At 43.4% G+C, this 19,280-nt stretch overlaps 1 protein-coding gene across 3 annotated transcripts; it reads left to right on the forward strand.

Annotated features, from left to right (window-relative positions):
- Positions 1-18,757, forward strand: RNASEH1 (ribonuclease H1). 3 transcript variants are annotated; one of them, XM_073672978.1, is made up of 9 exons: positions 1-25; positions 6,618-6,812; positions 9,966-10,135; positions 11,872-12,036; positions 14,805-14,904; positions 16,799-16,853; positions 18,055-18,139; positions 18,215-18,339; positions 18,452-18,757. In XM_073672978.1, exons 2-9 carry the CDS (start codon positions 6,679-6,681, stop codon positions 18,551-18,553), a joined length of 936 nt encoding a protein of 311 aa, XP_073529079.1. In that variant the 5' UTR covers positions 1-25; positions 6,618-6,678; the 3' UTR covers positions 18,554-18,757. The 3 variants fall into 3 exon arrangements, with proteins under 3 accessions (XP_073529079.1, XP_073529078.1, XP_073529080.1); XM_073672977.1 differs by lacking the exon at positions 1-25 and adding an exon at positions 2,738-2,890; XM_073672979.1 differs by lacking the exon at positions 1-25 and adding an exon at positions 2,738-2,890 and having other exon boundaries at positions 9,966-10,087; positions 18,452-18,754.
- Positions 18,758-19,280: the final 523 nt, after the last annotated feature.

The following is a 19,280-nucleotide window of genomic DNA, read 5'->3' on the forward strand; positions in this document are numbered from 1 at the left end:
TGGAAGGAAACGGAGGTCTTCGGAGGTAAGTATGACGACCCCCTCTGTTCCTGCTGTCTCCTATATGCCGTGATCACTATAGATCACAGCATATAGAAGACAGCAAAGGGTTAACATCACTGGGACCTGATCTAATCAGGTCCCGATGATGTACCCTGTCAGAGCTAACGCTCTGCACCGGAATCGCAGTGCTTGCAGGACCCTGGGGGTCCTGAGCACTGCGAGACCACCCACCGTTTTTAAACGTCGGCACTGCACAGAGCCCGGCAAGCGCCGACGTTTATCTACAGTGGGCGGTCGGGAACCGGTTAATTGCAACCAGTCGTCCTGTCCCTGCAGCTGAAAAACACCCCCATTGCATGATGCTGCCACCACCATGTTTCACTGTTTTGATTGTATTGGGCAGGTGATGAGCAGTGCCTGGTTTTCTCCACACATACCGCTTAGAATTATTACCAAAAAGTTCTATCTTCGTCTCATCAAACCAGAGAATCTTATTTCTCATAGTCTGGGAGTCGTTCGTGTGTTTTTGAGCAAGCTCTATGCGGGCTTTCAGATGTCCTGCACTGAGGAGAAGCTTCCGTCGGACCACTCTGCCATAAAGGCCCGACTGGCGGAGGGCTGCAGTGATAGTTGACTTTGTGGAACTTTCTCCCATCTCCCTACTGCATCTCTGGAGCTCAGTCACAGTGATCTTGGAGTTCTTCTTTACCTCTCTCACCAAGGCTCTTCTCCAACGATTGCTCAGTTTCGCTGGACGGCCAGGTCTAGGAAAACTTCTGGTGGTCCCAAACTTCTTCCATTTAAGGATAATGGAGGCCACTGTGCTCTTAGGAACCTTGAGTACTGCAGAAATTCTTTTGTAACCTTGGCCAGATCTGTGCCTTGACACAATTCTGTCTCTGAGCTCCTTGGGCAGTTCATTTGAGCTCATGATTCTTGGTCTGACATGCACTGTGAGCTGTGAGCTCTTATATAGACAGGTGTGTACCTTTCCAAATCAAGTCCTATCAGTTTAATTAAACACAGCTGGACTCCAATGAAGGAGTAGACCCATATCAAGGAGGATCACAAGGACATGGACAGCATGTGACTTAAATATGAGTGCCTGAGCAAAGGGTCTAAATACTTATGACCATGTGATATTTCAGTTTTTCTTTTTTAATAAATTGGCAAAAATTTCTACATTTCTGTTTTTTTTCAGTCAAGATGGGGTGCGGAGTGTACATTAATGAGAAAAAAAATGAACTTTTTAGAATTTACCAAATGGCTGCAATGAAACAAAGAATGAAAAATTTAAAGGGGCCTGAATACTTTCCGTACCCACTGTACATAGAATTGTATCTGTGCATATTTTGAGGTCATTTAATATCCTGTCTAGACAAGCAGACTGCAAAGTAATATATATACAGAATCATCAGTAATACATCATTCTGTAAATGTGAGCAGGGTCATAATGTCATAGACATAATGTGAGCTAGCATTACACCAGGTTTTCATGGCGGAGTTCAGCAGCTGCTCCCCTTAGTGTCAAAGGTGTAAACTATCAACTGTTTAAATTATTTTTCAGATTTTATACCATTTTAAAAAATGTTAATTTTTTTTATAAATTAATACATTAACACTTTACCTTATATCAATTATTGAAAATACATTTTTTATGTCACATTCCCTTTAATGGAGCCAACATTTATCAGTGATCCATGCAATGTATGATCCTAGGGCAAGGGTGACTACAGCGACCCCTTTCACTGTTCATGAGTGGGAGATCCTTGTTCTCTGTGTGGACTGCCAAAAACAGATGTATTCATTATCTGTCCCATATGACCCTGTCCTCAAGATCATGTGGGGCATTGGCGGACATAGAAAGAAGAGGCCCTGTGCAAGAACAACATCTGGGCCCTTTGCAATCTCATAGTGCACAATTCCTCCTGCTTTGGAGGTGAAAATGGGCCCCTTACCTCTTGGGCCCCTGTGCAGCTGCACTAATGATATGTCCACCCTCAATGGGGGACAGGGTGAGGTGTCCTAGCAAACTACCACCAATTTATTATTTATTTACTATCCCGTAGCACTTTACAGACATCATCATCGCTATCCCCATTGAGGTTCACAATCTACAGGCCTTATCTTTGGAGTGTGGGGGAAAACTCACACAAACACGGGAAGAACATACAAACTCCTTGCAGATGTTGATCTTGGTGGGATTTGAACCCAGCGCTACAAAATAGTGCTAACCACTGAGCCACTGTCAGACAAGAGGGATCTGTGTCTGCAGGAAAGCTCCTTACAGAGGGTTTCCCATGTCGGACATTTGAGGCACAGCCTGTGGCAGTTGTGTAATATCTGATGGATGCGGAAAAAGGTCTCTGATTTCCCCTCGCGGCTACTGGGCCATAAATACCTACAATGTGAATAACCTTTTAGTTTTTTAATGAAACCTCACACAATTATCTCCTCGGCTTTGTGTCACAATTCCTTATAGTTTGGGTTTTAGTAAGATCTCTGCTTGCTGTTATTGAATTGGCAGATTTATATTGGTAGTTTGTCATTCAATAAGAGCAAACAAAAGTTGTAACTTCATTATACAGTAAATCTGCCTGATTGTAGGATGCAGCAGTCACACTGCTCCTCTCACTGGACTGTGCACTGGGTCTCGTACACCGATCGCTCCCTGCAGCTAAACACTGAGATATAGTGTAATATATATGTGTACAAGACAGGTATATAATCCGCCCGCCGCACTGTCCACAGCTACTACACGCGGTCTGGCACGGATGTGACTCTCTCCTCCTTCCGTAGTCAGCGTGCTCGCACGAACTTTTATTAGGGTCAGCTGACCGCTGCTACTGGCAGCCAATCAGGAAACTGCGGGAGGAGCACACTGGAGGTAATGTGCGGGGAAAGCAGCCGGTGGTACCGGGACGGGAATCTGCAGGGAGTTAGGACGGCTAATGATGGCGGCTCCACCGGAGCCCGGGAGCGAGACTGTGCGGTCTGGCAGACTGAGGGCTTGTGAAACTACAACTCCCAGCATGCTCCTGTCAGTGTATGAGGAGGGTTGTAGGTTCTCAGCGATAACCTGCAGATCACTGCTGCAGTACATAAGGCCGCGCTCTATGGCGGAGGCCTCTGGCGCACAGTCTGCCTTATCCGCTGTATCAGGGCGGTAGGACCGGGAGTGCGGTGATGGCTCCGGGGTCTGTCGGGGTCACACATGATGGTGGTCGCTCCTTATGCAAATGCGATTCAATATTACAGAGATTTACAGTCACCAACATGTGGATTTTGTATTTCGCTTATGCATTCAGCAAAATGGAGGCCGTCGGCATCTTTAAAAGGCCATCAAAAGTTTAATAATAATAATAATAATAAAAAAAATTACACTCCTTCTCGGTCCTTCTACCCCTTCCTGGCCCTTGGGGCTTCTCACCCAGCCTTTGAGGCTTCTCACCCGACCACCCTAACTCCCTGCCCTTGAGGCCCCTCCCCCTTCCTCCCGGCCCTTGAAATCCCATCCACTAATGCTGTAACATCTGGCTGCTGCGGTTTGCACGCAGCACAAGTGCACTGCAACCAATCCACAGCGATTACTGACTGTGTGCACATACCTTTCAAAATAAAAAAAATTTACACTCCTACCCGGTCCTTCTACCCCCTCCTGGCCCTTGGGGCTCCTCACCCGGCCACCCTTCCTCCCGGCCCTTGAGGCTCCTCACCTGACCCCCCCCCCCTTCCTCCCGGCCCTTGAGGCTCCTCGCCTGACCCCCCCCCCTTCCTCCCGGCCCTTGAGGCTTCTCGCCTGGCTCCTCGCCTGCCCCCCCCCCTTCCTCCCAGCCCCTGAGGCTCCTTGCCTGACCCCCCTCTCCTCCTGGCCCTTGGGGCTCCTCACCCGGCCACCCTTCCTCCCTGCCCTTGAGGCTCCTCGCCTGCCCCCCCCCCCCCCCCCCCTTCCTCCCAGCCCCTGAGGCTCCTTGCCTGACCCCCCCTTTCCTCCCGGCCCTTGAGGCTCTTCGCCTGACCCCCGGCCCTTGAGGCTCCTCGCCTGACCCCCCCACCCTTCCTCCTGGCCCTTGAAATCCCATCCACTATGCTGTAACATCTGTTTGCTGCGGTTTGCACGCAGCAAAAGTGCACTGCATCCAATCCACAGCGATTTCTGACTGTGTGCACGTACCTTTACATATCTTGCTGCTTGAATTATGCAGTGTCTTAGACCTGTGTTGCCGTGCAGCTCCAGCCTAAGGGGAACCGGTCTGCAACATTTCCGGTAGACAACCAGAAGTTATGCACATTAGATTGCAATTTCACAATTATCGATTTTGTTTTCAGTCCATGGTTACTTTCCTCTCCTCCGCATACGGTACACACTTTTTATGAAACTTGTGCAAATTCAAGAATCCTCTTTTATCTTGGTTTGTAATTGCAAATTTTCAGTGCAAAAAGTCACAATTTGCATCAAACTAACTGGTGTACTCTGCCCAAAATTATGAAAAAGAGTCGCGTATTATGCTCTTCTTTTAGGCTGAGTGCCCACTATACGTTTTTCAAGCGTTTTTGCCGCGGAATTTCCACAGCGAAAAAGCTTAAAAAACGCTTGGTAATACGTGCCCCATCGTCCCCAATGATAATCCGCATGTGCTGTGCACATGCTGCGGAAATTTCCGCTGCGGATTATCATTGCGGAAAAATCCGCAGCATGTCCATTAATTTTGCGGACACGCAGCTTAATCGCCTCCATTGACTTGCATTGGACCTCGTGACATCACTGCATCTGCACAAGCGGATATCACACGGTTTAATGTGCGGATGGTACCCAGGTGTGGAGGAGAGGACACTCTCATCCAGACCTGGGTACCATAGAAACTGTAAAAAAAAGAATTTAAAATAAAGATTATACTCACCTTCCGATGTCCTCCCGGTGTTTTCTCCCCTCCGTCTGGTCTGCTGTATGGGTCACGCTGTTGTGAAGGACCTGCCATGACGTCATTGAGTCATGTGACCCGTCACATGACTCAATGACGTCACCGCAGGTCCTTCACACCACCGCGAGCCGCCCAAGACACCGGACGGAGTAGCGAAAACACCGGGAGGACATCGGAAGGTGAGTATAATCTTTATTTTTTTACCATTCTTATTCTTTTTTGTAAACTAACTTGCTCACACTGCTATAAATCCATGCCTTTTGCATGGATTTATATAGTGTGAACAAGTTGTCAAGCACTTTCCAAGTGATGCTAAAATCGCTTGGAAAAGCACTTGATAAACCGCATGCAAAATCGCTTGACAAATGCTTCTACCTGGCGGGAAAAAGGCATGTAAAAACCGCATGCGTTTTTCCTGCAAGGGATAAGCAGAAAAAATATGCAGCATTTCTGCATCGTGGGCACATAGCCTTAGCCAGTGAATGCCACACTTGCGCAAGATTTAGCCAGAGGCAAAGATGACCTCACACAGCATAATAGATTCTGTATCCAAGGTCAATCAGGTTACAGGAAGACTGCGCCACCTATGGAGAAGTGAAGGGTGACGAGCTGCTAGTGCATGGATATGCTCTACCAGTGCACTTGTATGAGGCTAAGTAAAGTAACTGTTTTTTCACATTGCCGTCACCGGCTCTTCAAGTCGTTATTACAGATTCCCTTTACTGCACAAAATCCAGACGGGGCCAGGATGAAGCAAAGCGTGCTGTATGTGAGCGGCGCTCTGCGCATGCCCAGGAAGTCAGGGAGCACAGTGCACATCACAGGGCCCTGTGACGTGCAGGGGAGGAGGGATATGATAATTAAGCATATAGGCGGCGATTTAGGGGAATAATAAGCTCATAGGCGGGGATTTCTTGGCGTTCCCCGGACACCAAGCCTGTGGAAAAAAGAATTGATTAAAGCGCTTTTATCTGCAATCAGACCTCTACTATGGGCCATAAAGGTAAGTATAGATTTACTTTTTTATACCCTGTATGGCCATAGTAGAGGTCTGATATCTCCCAGGGGGTGACATTCCCTTTAATTTGTCATTATATGGAGGAGTTGATCATTCATTTGTATGGAGCAGCAGGGAGGGGCTGCTGTCTGCCAGGCAAGTATTCAGCTGGCATCTGTGACATCTGTTTGGGCACCTTTACACTTCTCCATACATGTTACATTTTTGGCCAATGTGCAGGGTTGGCCTACTTGAATGTATATGGGCAGTTTTAAGTTGACACTACTATTGTGCCGGTATTCATATACTGGTATGCTTCAAGGATTTTCAGTATAGGTAATAACTTCTAGATTAGTTGGGGGTACAACCACTTTGACCCCCAGAATGGGGCATTTTTTTTTCTCCCATCTGAATAAAGCGGAAGTGTGTATTCTGCCCACCACTCAGTCATCCTCTAGGGGACTGCTAAACACTGCTTAGCTGTCTCCGGCAGGCCCATAGAGAATGAATGGAGTGGCGGTCTAACATGCGTACGATAGTGCCCCATTCTTGTGATCGGTGGGGGTCTCAATGGTCAGATTCCCACTGTTCTCAAATTTACCTGTCTTATAGGTGGGTAATCACTTCTTGTTTGTGTTTATGGCACATGGAGACTTTATTGTGAACATGTGGTGACGATTGCCTTCGCTCTGCAGGATGTGCGGTGTTCGTGTGCCCCTTGGCGCAGCTGGTACAGCATAGCCCATTCAGTAGGACATGTTCAACATCTCAACAGGTGTCTTATCTACAGCTCACCTGCTGTGTACGGCGCTATCTCGTGCCCGGAGTTCAGTCGCCAGAATGTTTTATGCCGTGCGGAAAGGACGCAATCCCGGAGTCTACATGACCTGGTAAGAAATAACTCACTGCTCCCAGGGCTATCGAATACCATGGAGTGATAGACGCCTGGTGGACCCTATTACAAGTCAGTGGGGTCTGTATGGTGCTGCTGGTATCAGTCATACCATGGATCTGTCCCTGGTACTTTGCTTTTTGTAGCTACAACATTTATGCCATGTTCACACAATGTGTATCCAATATCTTTTCTTTCCATTTTGCAAAAACATGGCAGTGTTCTTGGAATATCGCACTAAAAAAGTAATGTGTACACGCCCTTAAAGTGAACCTACTGGTAAAGTTCAAAGATGTGAACATATATAGCCTTGTAATATAATTTCCATGGAAAAATTGTCATCACCGTTGCAAGATGTGCAGCCACCAGGCCTTGTCTGCCAGAAGCCGCCTGTTCCCTTCTCTATACATGTATAGAAACTTCCTCAGCCGCTATTAAAGGGGGCTGGTCATCTTACAGGAAATCTCACTCTCCCGGGCATGGTCTGGTATAAATCAAACCTATTACACTTACCGTCCTCTGGTCCACCGATGAGTCTCTGCCCTTGCTCCCGGTGTCTGACATTAGCTGCGCCACTGACATGTCGACAGCGTGGCGGCCGGTCTGTGAGCTCAGCGGCTCTGAGAACGGCGTCTACATGGGCAGAGCCACTGAGCTCATTGGCTGCTGCATTATGAACATGGCTTCCATGCTGTAGACACTGGGGGCAGGGGCAGAGACTTGCTGGTGCACTAGGAGTATAGCATGGCCTGTCTTATACCAAACGGCACCCGAGGACCAATATTTTCTTAAAAGTGAACAGCCCCTTTAAATCTGTCTTTAGGAATTTAGTAAATAGCAGACCTGGGAGGAGGGATGTGCAGCTGCAGATTCTCCCCCTCATTGTATGGGTATAGACACACCAGGTGTATGCGCTGGCATGCAGCTGGCTCAGTTATAAAAGTGTTAATCGCCACACTGTACTGATGTTAACATGCAAAATTGTGCAGCCTTTTTTTTTTTTTTTTACCTTCTTAAAAAAAAAACAAAAAAAAACGTTACTGACTATCAGAATGGCATTTACTGATGCTGTAAACATGATGTGGTAGCTTTATTCTGTATCATAGAGGGATAGAATATTAGCGTTGGAAGGGACCTCCAGTGTCATCGTGTCCGACCCCCTGCTCAGTGCAGGATTCACTAAACCATCTCAGACAGATGTCTGTCCAGCCTCTGAAGACTTCCATTGAAGGAGAACTCACCACCCCTCGTGGCAGCCTGTTCCACTCATTGATCACCCTTCACTGACAAAAAGTGTTTTCTAATATCTAATCTGTATCTTCTTTCAGTTTCATCCCATTGTTTCTAGTCTTTTTTTGTGCAAATGAGAATAAAGTTGATCCCTCTACAGTGTGACATCCCTTCAGATATTTGTAGACCGCTATTAAGTCTCCTCTGTCTTCTGTTTTGCAAGATAAACATTCCCAAAATCTCTAACCGTTCCTCGTGGGACATACAAGTGCTTCTCACAAAATTAGAATATCATCAAATAGTTAATTTATTTCAGTTCTTCAATACAAAAAGTGAAACTCATATATTATATAAAGCCATTACCAATAGCGATCTATTTCACGTGTTTATTTCTGTTAATGTTGATGATTATGGCTTACAGCCAATGAAAACACAAAAGTCATTATCTCAGTAAATTAGCATAATTAACAAAAAAACACCTGCAAAGGGTTCCTAACCATTTAAAAAGGTCCCTAACGCTGCGGAAACGCTTGGTGGGAGGTCTGCAATGTTCCCCAATGATAATCCTCATGTGCTGTGCACATGCTGCGGAACTTTCCGCTGCGGATTATCAAAATCCGCAGCACTAACGTTAATTTTGCGGAATCGCGGCGTTTTAGCTGCCATTGACTTGTATTGGACCGCATAACATCCGCATGACTACACTTGCACATGTGGATATTATGCGGTTCAATGCGCAGATGGTACCTGGGTCTGGAGAAGAGGAGACTCTCCTCCAGACCTGCGGACCTTAGTACCTGTAGTTAAAAAATAATTAAAATAAACATTTACTCACCTTCTGATGGCCCCCGGTCTCCTTCTCCGATGTCTTCGGCTGCTCGCGGTGGTAAAGGAACCTTCCATGACGTCATTTAGTCATGTGACTGCTGACGTCGGCGGCCGCGTGACCTGTCACATGACTGAATGACATCATGGAAGGTCCTTTTACACCACTGCGAGCCGCCAAAGACACCAGACGCACCATACAGGAGACCGGGGGCAATGGGAAGGTGAGAATAATGTTTATTTTTTATTTTCACCATTTTTATTCTTTTTTTTTTTCTACTATTGATGCAGCATCGTAACTTGGTCACACGATATAAATCCATGCCGGTTGTATGGATTTATATAGTGTGACCAAGTTGTCAAGTTCTTTTCCAAGTGATGCTAAAATCACTTGGAAAAGCGCTTGACAACCCGCATGCGAAATCGCATGTGCAAAACGCTTCACAAACGCTTCTACCTGGCAGGAAATACGCATGTAAAATCCACATTCGTTTTTTTCTGCCAGGGAGATGCAGAAACGCTCAGGAAAAATCTGGAGCATTTCTGCATCGTGGGCACATAGCCTAAGTCTGTTTCAGTAGGCTCCACAATCATAGGGAAGACTGCAGACTTGACAGATGTCCAGAAGGCAGTCATTAACCCACGCCACAAGGAGGGTAAGCCACAAAAGGTCATTGCTAAAGAAGCTGGCTATTCAGAGTGCTGTATCCAAGCATATTAATGGATTACTTTATTACTATACTATATTACTTTTTTCATTTTTCTTGCCCAGATAACTGGTCCGTACAATACCAGATGTCAAATTTTTACTTTTTTAATTTTTTTTATGACTTTTTAAAAATAAAAATCTACTTTGCTCACCATTTTTTGTTGATTTAGCTGGGTGTTTTTTTTCTTTGCACATCAACCAATGCATTTATGGCATCTCCATCACATCATAATTAAATGAATATTGAAAAAATATCCCAGGATTTTGATCTTTGCTATAGTGCTATTTGTAAAGTGAAAGAGTGACCCATTTTGAAGACCTCATGGGTAGCAGGTAAAATTTGTGAAAGGCCTGTTATAAAGTAGTTTTTTTTTTTTTTCCTTCTAGGGCAGAATGTAAAGAACAAGTAGATCGGTTTCCAGCGGCAAGGTACAAGAAGTTTGCTTCAGAGGAAGAGGCCTGGAAATTTGTAGGAGATAACCCAGAAGTTTCCTCAAGTCTTACAGAAAGTGAGAGAAAATCTGATACTGGGGAAATTGGTATCCTCTTCATCACCTGTATGATTTATTTATTTTATATATTTTTTGGCTATAGACTTTAATGAGTCACTATCATTACATGTATTCTCAGCAATGTATGTCCCAAATTACCTTGATTTATTATTGTACTATACAATGTGGTTCTGAGATGCATAGAAATAATCTGTGTATGTAAGACAGGTCAGGTAAGAGGGCTGTACGTACGGGGTTCACAATAATTGCTCTTTAACGAGGAACTGTCATCAGATTAAAAGTGGACAGTTTTTGCTCTTCTTTTGGTCCCAATGCTTCACTAAATAATCATATTTTTGTTTTTCTAAAATCTTCCACGTGGTTCCGGCGATAATACCATAAAAAGACCCATTTCTAAATGGGCGTGGCGCACGTGATCCTCAGGGGCGTGTCTTCAGTCTGCTGTGGGCCACACCCCATTGTAAAAAGGCATAAAATAAAAAGGCCAATATCTCTGAAACTGCATGAATTATAGAAAAACAAAAACCTGAATACTCAGGGGAGCAACGGGACTGAAACAAGGGCAAAAACTGCCAACTTTTGACCTGCCGATGGTGTTTTTTTTACATTTATTAAATATACTTGTAACTTTGGTCATTCTAGTTCAGGAACCTGGTCCAGCAGCCACATTGGTAGTCCTGGGGATGCCGTAGGTAGGAGGTTTGCAATGTTTCTTGTGATTGATATGCTTGCGTTCTGATGCAATGTAACGAGGACTTGCTTATCAGACAAGGCGCTATGACTGCAAGTAGGAGGTTTGTAGGATTTAGGTCCAGTGGCCAAGGACTACCAAAATGGCTGCCAGACTTTTTTTTTTTTTTTTTTTTTTGCGCTTAGCTTCAGTGGTATCTTGCTACATAAAGAGCTTAATGTTGAGGAGAGTCTTAGAAAAACATCAGCTGACATTGTACGTCGGGTATTTACATTCTGGGTTTGGAAGGTGGGGTTGTGGCAGCGGAGGAGCTCTCTGCCTCTGCTGCAGCTACCACGTGTGCCCGCTGCTAAAGGTAAATGAATATTCACTCTTCTCCATGCCTATGGGAGTGGAGAAGAGTGAATGTGCATTATCTTTAATAGCGGGCACAGAGGAGCGCTGAGCTGCCGCTGCGATTTGACAGCGCCCGCTATTAAAGAAAATGCATATTTGCTCCTCTCCACCCACATAGTCCTGGCATGGAGAGGAGTGGATATACCCCCCCCCCCACAGTTGACCTCGGCGTCTGAGGGCTCATGGCGGTGATGTCATGCGCTGCTCAGATGCTGACGTGAGCTGCTGGCAGACAGGACACAGCGCTGGAGCAGAGGTGAGGAAGGAAGGTGAGTATGTTTTTTTTTATTATTATTTTTCATGTGCAGTGATGAGGGGGGCCATACATACAAGCATTGAGATTGAGGGGGGCCATGCATTCCTGAACTGGGGATGAGAGGCCATGCATATGTCTATTATTATATATGCGCTTATGCTGCTGGGCATCTAGTGTGCTAGCTGCTTGTCCGATGTTCGTTGAAAATAGATCAAGCATGTTGAATTTTAACATGACCAATACTTTAAGATCACATGACAGTGATGTCTGGCATCGGCTTACTCCCCTGTCCCCATTGAGAAGACGCGCACTGAGAAGTCATGTATAAGGAGTTGAGATGAACTACTGTAGGGAGGCAGCTATTGAGTGTATGGGTTCCCTATGGTTGTAGTGTACATCTCAATATCTTCTCACTGTAATACATTTTGTCTTTTTCAGGTAGTTCAAAAGACCAAAGTTCTTCTTCAAATGTAAAGCCTTCATATCCTACCAAAAGACCACTTCCATGTACAACATCTACAGAGCAGACGGCTCCTAAGCGAATCAAGCTCATAGACATCAGCTCACTGCCACCATTACGTGGACAATCCCTCACCCAGATGGGTATGTTACCTTGCATTATTTTCTGAAAAACAATGGTTATTCATATTGCCTTAAAAAAAGAAAATATAATTTTTCAGAGATTTTTTCCAAGGCTTGTAAATAAGGTTTCCTCTGTTCCTGCTGTTAACATTTTTTTTGAGTTTTCATACATAGTAATGTCACATGCTGGCTGCGGTGACGTGTCATCCGTAGTGACACTGCTAGACTAGACTACGCCCACTTCCAACTTTCAGTGGTTTCCTTTCCTTTAGGCATAGGAGCCTTGAGTGAATGGCCGGGGCAGCTGTGAATGGTGGAACATCCTTAAGATACTCTAAAGAGACCTGTAGAAACCAAATTGTACCGATTACTGGACCGATTGGACGCTGGGATATGGAGAACCATAAGTGTCATGGATCCCATATGCCTCATTGTTGGGCTTAGTGACCCTTGGCCATGTGGCTTGGTTAGCCGGCTTTCTCATGGTTTGGTGGGTCCGGCTGCTTTGCGGAAGAGAGAACAGGTCCTAATACGTGAGATACCAATCATGAATTATATAATCACACTTTATCCTGTATAATACATGAGATGTTTGTGCACATAGTTTAATATGACTGCAATATGGTATACTGTGACTAGTATAGCATTTGATTGCCGCGTGCACAATGTAACATACTATAGAGGATGATGTGCCTGGGGTGTGATGTTCTGCAGCCATTGTGTAATATACTATAGGAGCAGACAATATGTCATTGTCACATACAGAGGATCTTATATACAGGAGGATATGTGACTGGTCACAGACATGATCTTGTATATAATGTGCTGTAGCCGGGTTCCTGTGTAGGATTCTGCATTGTGTCTGTGGTAGTTCTGCTGCAGATCGGTGACGCCGGAGCGGATGTCCCCCTGACGGTGCGTCCTGATCTATGAGGGCTCAAGCTATAACTCCCCCTGCTCCTGAGCAGAGCGGCCTCAGACCGGACCATACACAATCCTCCAGAGGTGATCAGCATCCTGCCACCTCCTCGCTGTACTAACCTTCCTGAGCTGTCTGTCTCCTGCCACAGCGCTGTCACTCTGCATGCTTCCTCCACACGCTGCGGCGACTTCCACTGGCCGCTGATGTTAACGCCACCTTCAGAGGTGGAGCTAAAAAAAATATTTTTGATTCTGATCACAATCGTGGAGAAGGGATGGCAAATTTAATTCAATTAATCGCCCAGCCCTACCACAACATGGATGTTAATATCTCCATTGGTAAATATGCATTTTATTGGCTGTTTTTTTTTCCCAAAAAAATTTGAATGAGATGAGGAAAAAATGTTTTTTCACTAAACCTGTGCAGTGTACATTAATCTACTCGCCTACCGCCGTTCTTATCCTCTTCTCAGTGACCTCCCCGCTCTTCAGACTCTCCAGGTCACACTGCTCCAGAAGTGGATTTTACAGTGTAAGCCTATGGAGTGTCAGAACGAGGATCCATAGACTTACTTTGTAAAAGTCACTTCTGGCTCATGAATAAAGGGCAGTGTGATATGGATGGAGAGTCTGCAGAGTGGTGAATTAGCTGGGTAGAAGGGCAAATGAGCAATAGTAACTACACAGAGAAACATAATATGATGACTGCAATATATTAAGAGAATAAAAATTGTGATGGTAGGAGTGCTTCTTTAATTTACTACCTGTTCAGCACCTGTGCCTTAGTTGGTGGTTTACCATGTACACAATATCTAATTACATCCTCCTTTTTACTACAATTTTAGATGTCTGGGTTTTTTTCTTCTTGTTTTTTCTTAGTTAGACCAGATCTGGCCTCTCTAGGGTAAAGGTCTCCAAGATTCCCAGTTGCTGGGAATTGTCCTGTTCTCCTACCGTTAGTTCCCAATCCCAGGAGATAACCGAGCATATAGATTTTCCAATTTTTTTTTTAAATAAGTTGCGTTCTTGGTATAACCTGTTAAACGAATTATTCTTTAGGAAGTCTGGTGTCTCCAGTGAGCTTCAAATCAATATAGATAGTGAACGTTATAGAGATTCTATCAAAACAACAACTATTCCTCAAGCATTGCCTATTAGACTGGATTATTCTTTGACTTTCCTTCAGGTGTAAGATATTACAAGGGATGTTCCCTCCCTATCAGAGGTGATGGTGAAAAATAATTACTCACCAGTAATTTCGACTTTCCAGAATCCAATAACAGCACCGAGGTTTTCAGTGGTACATGATGAAGGTAGATTTGGACAGCTCCTACATGGAAACCACTGAAGGAGGAAGTGGGACTTTGTTCTTTTTATGTTTCGCCCTTGACTTCCTGTCCAGTGATGGGGTGGATACCTCACTCAACTATTTTTTTTCTTATTATTATTTCTTTTCTTTTTAACTTTTAGGTCTTTAAAATTTCTAGGAAACCCTTTCAATCCTTTTTGCTCTAATCAGGGCTGTGGAGTCTGAGTCGGTATAAAATGGACCAACTCCGACTCCTAAAAATATATAATAAATTGAGTACAGTGGTTCAATGCTGTTTGTGGGGAATATTTTTTCATAAGAGTTTGAAAGTTATGAAATGTACTATTCGTGATCTAAGGGTCTAGACTTTTAGCTGAGATGACTCTGTGCTACAGTAAATTTATCACTTAAACATGAGCCATGTATGAGGGAGTCGTGGCAAGGAAATTGAGGAGTCGGAGGTTTGGCTTACCGACTCCACAGCCCTGGCTGTAATAGCCTGAAACTAATCGCCTTGCTGATATTCAGTGTATAATTGCCATTCTATTTCCTATTCCAGGAGATTCCACAGTTGTTTACACCGATGGTTGTTGCTCCCGTAATGGACGATTAAAAGCTCGAGCTGGGATTGGGGTTTATTGGGGTCCAAATAATCCATTGTAAGTAAAGTTATAATTTCTAATATAAATGGGGGTCTGACTGGTGAGATCCTCAGATCTTGGGAACTACTCTCTGCAGAGCCCCATCTTGGAAGAAGTGAAGATGATCATGCTCAAACTCCAATCCATCCATTGTCTATGTTACATTTATTTCTGGCCATGCCATAGGCAATGAATAGATCAGGGATCGAGCATATGCCTCTCCGCTCCTTTCAAGATAAGGCTCTGCAGAGCTCTGTTCTTGGGGTCCAAAGCTCCATTATTAGGATCCATAAAGGGGTAATCCAGCCTTAGGGTACAAGACTGTAGTCACTCTGACTGCAGATTTGTGAATCCACACATCACACGCACTGCACGCTGGTGCCGGAAGCGGACATCATGTGACCGGAAGTATGCGAGTCATATAGTTGCAGTCACACCTTCTGTTGCCGACATCGGAGAATCCTCACAGCACTCAGTGAGGATTAACAAGTCTGCAGTCACCTAGTAACTGCAGACTTGAATCCTATGGCTGGACAACCCCTTTAAGGACCCAGCTGTCTGATCCTCATTGATCAGTAAGGTATTTAGGGGATAAAAGAGTTATTCCAAAATTATTAGATTCCCTTCTTCTACAATGAGCATTTACTACTTGGCTACAAATCCATACAAAATCTGCATTCGTTTTTTTTTTGGGGGGGGGGGGGGTGGAGGCCTCACCCAAAAAAAAATGTATATACCTTAAGTAAACAAAGTTGGCATCAATAAAAACACAAGCTCACCACACAAAAAAACAAGCCCTCACTCAGCCCCATCAACTGAAAAATACAAATGTCACTGGTCTTGGAAAATGGCAACCTAAAGCAAATAAAAAGAAATGTTCCCAATATTCAGAATTTTTTCGTTTTCATCACGTAAATAGAAAAAAAAAATCACTGCACATTTGATATCGCTGCTATCATTTTGAACTGGACAACAATGTGTCCAGATAATTTTTACCGCAAAATGAACCATTGTGAAGGCAGAATTCCAGCAAAAAATAAAAATGGTGGAACCGGTTTTATTTATTTATTTTTTTCACCAATGTATCCCACTTGGATTTTTTTTTTCACGTGTTGCAGTAGCTTACATGGTAAATTGGTGCAATACAAAACATCCCACAAAAACAACTCTTGCCAGTAATTGAACTAACAGGTCTTTATCAATAAATTATCGTCAAAACACTAAAGTGCAAAAAAAACTCCTAAAGTAACCTATAATTCATTAAAGATAATTAAAATGCATTGTTCAAAAATGACTACATATTGATGCAAAATAATAACTATTTTATGCAATGATTTATTGCAAATGCCACAAAAACTAAAAACACCCCATTAAACCCAAAAGGATTACATAAGAACATAAAAAAGGCATAAGGGTGGGAGAAGAAGCCCAAGACAGGTGAATACACGTAACCTCCAGGATTTTTTTTTTTTTTTATTTCTCTTTATTATGAGTATATGAACAAGTAAAAAATACATAATTTTTTTATGATCAATAAAAACAAAACAAATCATTTGATGATGAAAATAAGTGACAACATATAAACAATATATGCTTGTCCTGCCCAAAAAAATCTCAGTGTAAAAATTAAAAGTTATGACTTTTGGAAGAACGTGAGGAAATAACAAAATTGCAAAAAACAAAACAAAAAACTAAAAATTCCCTGTTCCTTTAACAGGGTAATGTCATATAGGTAGGTTTCAGCACACTTTGGTTTCAGCACAGTCATGTACTTCAGAGAAATAGCAATCCATCAGTTACATCCCCAGGAGAAACCGATGATCATTTGGCATTTTTTCTTTTTTTTAAGACTCACCTGGACGATACAACTTGTGTGTAATATTCTAATCCACTTCTGATTTCCCATCAACAGGAATGTGGCAGAAAGACTTGAAGGAAAGCAGACTAATCAGCGGGCTGAAATACAGGTACTTTAAAACTATGCAATAAATCCTGTAAAGTACTCGGCACTCAAAGTTATAAAATATACTTTTTTGTTGGATTCCATTATAAATAAAATCGACGTTTCGACCCCATAACATGAGTATTTCTTAAACTGTATAACCTAGAGATAAAAGAACATAAGTATCCATATATACTTAAATTTTAAACCGAGATATAGAGAGCCCCTTTCACCACACTTTACGTGCTAAACTAGTCACATCATGATGAAATGGCTAAAGATCTGAATATAAAGTACTATTTTTTTTTTTATTTATTTATTTTTTTTTTATATCTCTCCTCCTATTGCGTAAAGTTTATTGCTAATTTCTGTTATAACCAAGTGGGCGTTGGCAAAGAATCTTCATCTCTGGTGTATGATTGGTCAACGTTATACAGGGGTAAAAATAAAACTCCTCCACAGAATGTCAGAAACCTGCTTTCTCTTTTTGATATGGTAAGACTCATGTCTAACCAGGTCACACTCTGATCTAGCTGCCTGCAATTACTGTGCAGTGTGAGGATAGCAGAGCTGTGTATTACAAACGCCACTCTACATGGATGCCAAGCATCAGGGAATACTGACCTTGAACAGTCGCAGAGCACTCAGATGAGTGCTGCTCACACATTACAGCTCTCATCTCACAGCACTGTCACATTGTGAGATGAGAGCTGTAGTGTGTGATCAATGTTTGTCATATACAACACTTTGCATTTAGATTATCCGTATTGCATTTGTTTTTGTTTTTTACGGGACCATGTTAATATGGGAAACTGCATTTTGGTCTTATACATTTTTTTTTTTTCAACCCTGATGTATAAAATCAGGTCTTATAGTTGGCATACAGATGGAATACAAATGAAAATTGGATAATTTTTCATATACTTGTCTGAATATGGCCTAAAACTGTATTTACCTGCAGATTACCACTATGGCTGCAGGTAAAATAATGATTTTTTTGCATTGTTGCCAGTCTTCTTTTCATTGATCAGAGTGGTTGCATATGGCATGATTGGTAATAGCGTGAGCATTGATGATATGGACGTATGGGTAGAGCCTATGAAAATGCCTATAATCCTATACAAGTTCTACTTAGTAGTATATATTCTGTACTACTGATGGGGCATTTTATACAGCAATCTTTGCGTTGTGGATAGAATTATAATACCGCACTTCCTCTTTTTCAGGCAGCTTGTAAAGCATTAGAACAAGCCAAAAGTGAGAATATCACCAAACTGGTCCTATACACAGACAGCATGCACACAATAAATGGTACGGCCTGTACGCTCCACAGACTGTGTTCTCCTCCTTCTGCCCCAATGTATAATGTATGAATGCTTTCACCAGGCATCACAAAGTGGATCCATTCCTGGAAGTTGAATGGTTGGAAGATGAGCACGGGGAAAGAGGTGATAAATAGGGGAGACTTTGAAAAGCTGGACAGGCTCACCCAGGGTTTGGATGTGAAATGGGTGAGTATGGACTCTGATAGAACCCTGTACACACATAGTGGCCTGTTGACTTTCCACCTTGTGCCTCAGATGTTCCTAGATGTAATGTCTGTGTGTTATAATGTCACTTCAGATGCACATCCCCGGCCACGCTGGATTTGGAGGAAATGAAGAAGCAGATAAGCTTGCCAGAGAAGGGGCGCAGAAGCCGGCACTTGATACCGGTGACTTGTAAAGAAAGGGACACATGGATGAACATTTGGCACCGGGACCTCCTCTAGCCATCTACAATGTGCAGCCTGCAGGACTGTGTGCATGTGAAGCAGCACCACTGCCGGTGATGGAAAAAAATGCATAGGTTTATTTTACACTTTTTGAAGATATTATTATTTTTTATTTTTTTTTTATATTGTAACTTTAGGAATAAAATGGCCTCTAAGACTGCTTTTAGTGGATACTCGATTATAATGTCTTCTGTTTTCTGATTTAGTAATTTTACTGCAAAAGCTCAATTCCCCCCCAGTCCCCAGAAACTCTCAGTAGTGTTGACACGAAGACTGGGATAAAACAGAAGTCCATTCTTGTTCTCATTATGTAAAGAGAGGAGAGAACAAGGCGCAATGGGTGACTCAGTATTGCAATTGTTAGAGGGGTGTGAGGATGGCTACTAACCTTGTGAAGTTGTGCACCTCTGCACAACCCCAGTGTAAAGCTCCACAAGCTCCGCTCTGTTGGTGGCTGTCATCTATTTCCAGCGGCGTTCACAGATCCTGATCTCTCGGTGGTGGATTACGTGGTCAGGTTAGTAGCATGTAACGCCGAGATGGACGCCCAGCTTCACCAACACCCCCGGCAGCGTTCCGGAGGGGTTAGGGCAGCGCAGCTTGGAAAACCAGGGTGGTAATTCTAATTAAATTCCTCCCACAGGTGAAAGAACAATAAATTAAAGGCAGCTCTACCGC

Source organism: Phyllobates terribilis, unplaced genomic scaffold (assembly GCF_046119375.1).
Source record: "Phyllobates terribilis strain yellow unplaced genomic scaffold, ASM4611937v1 Scaffold_3__8_contigs__length_932513732, whole genome shotgun sequence".
In the NCBI taxonomy this organism is placed as follows: Eukaryota; Metazoa; Chordata; class Amphibia; order Anura; family Dendrobatidae; genus Phyllobates; species Phyllobates terribilis.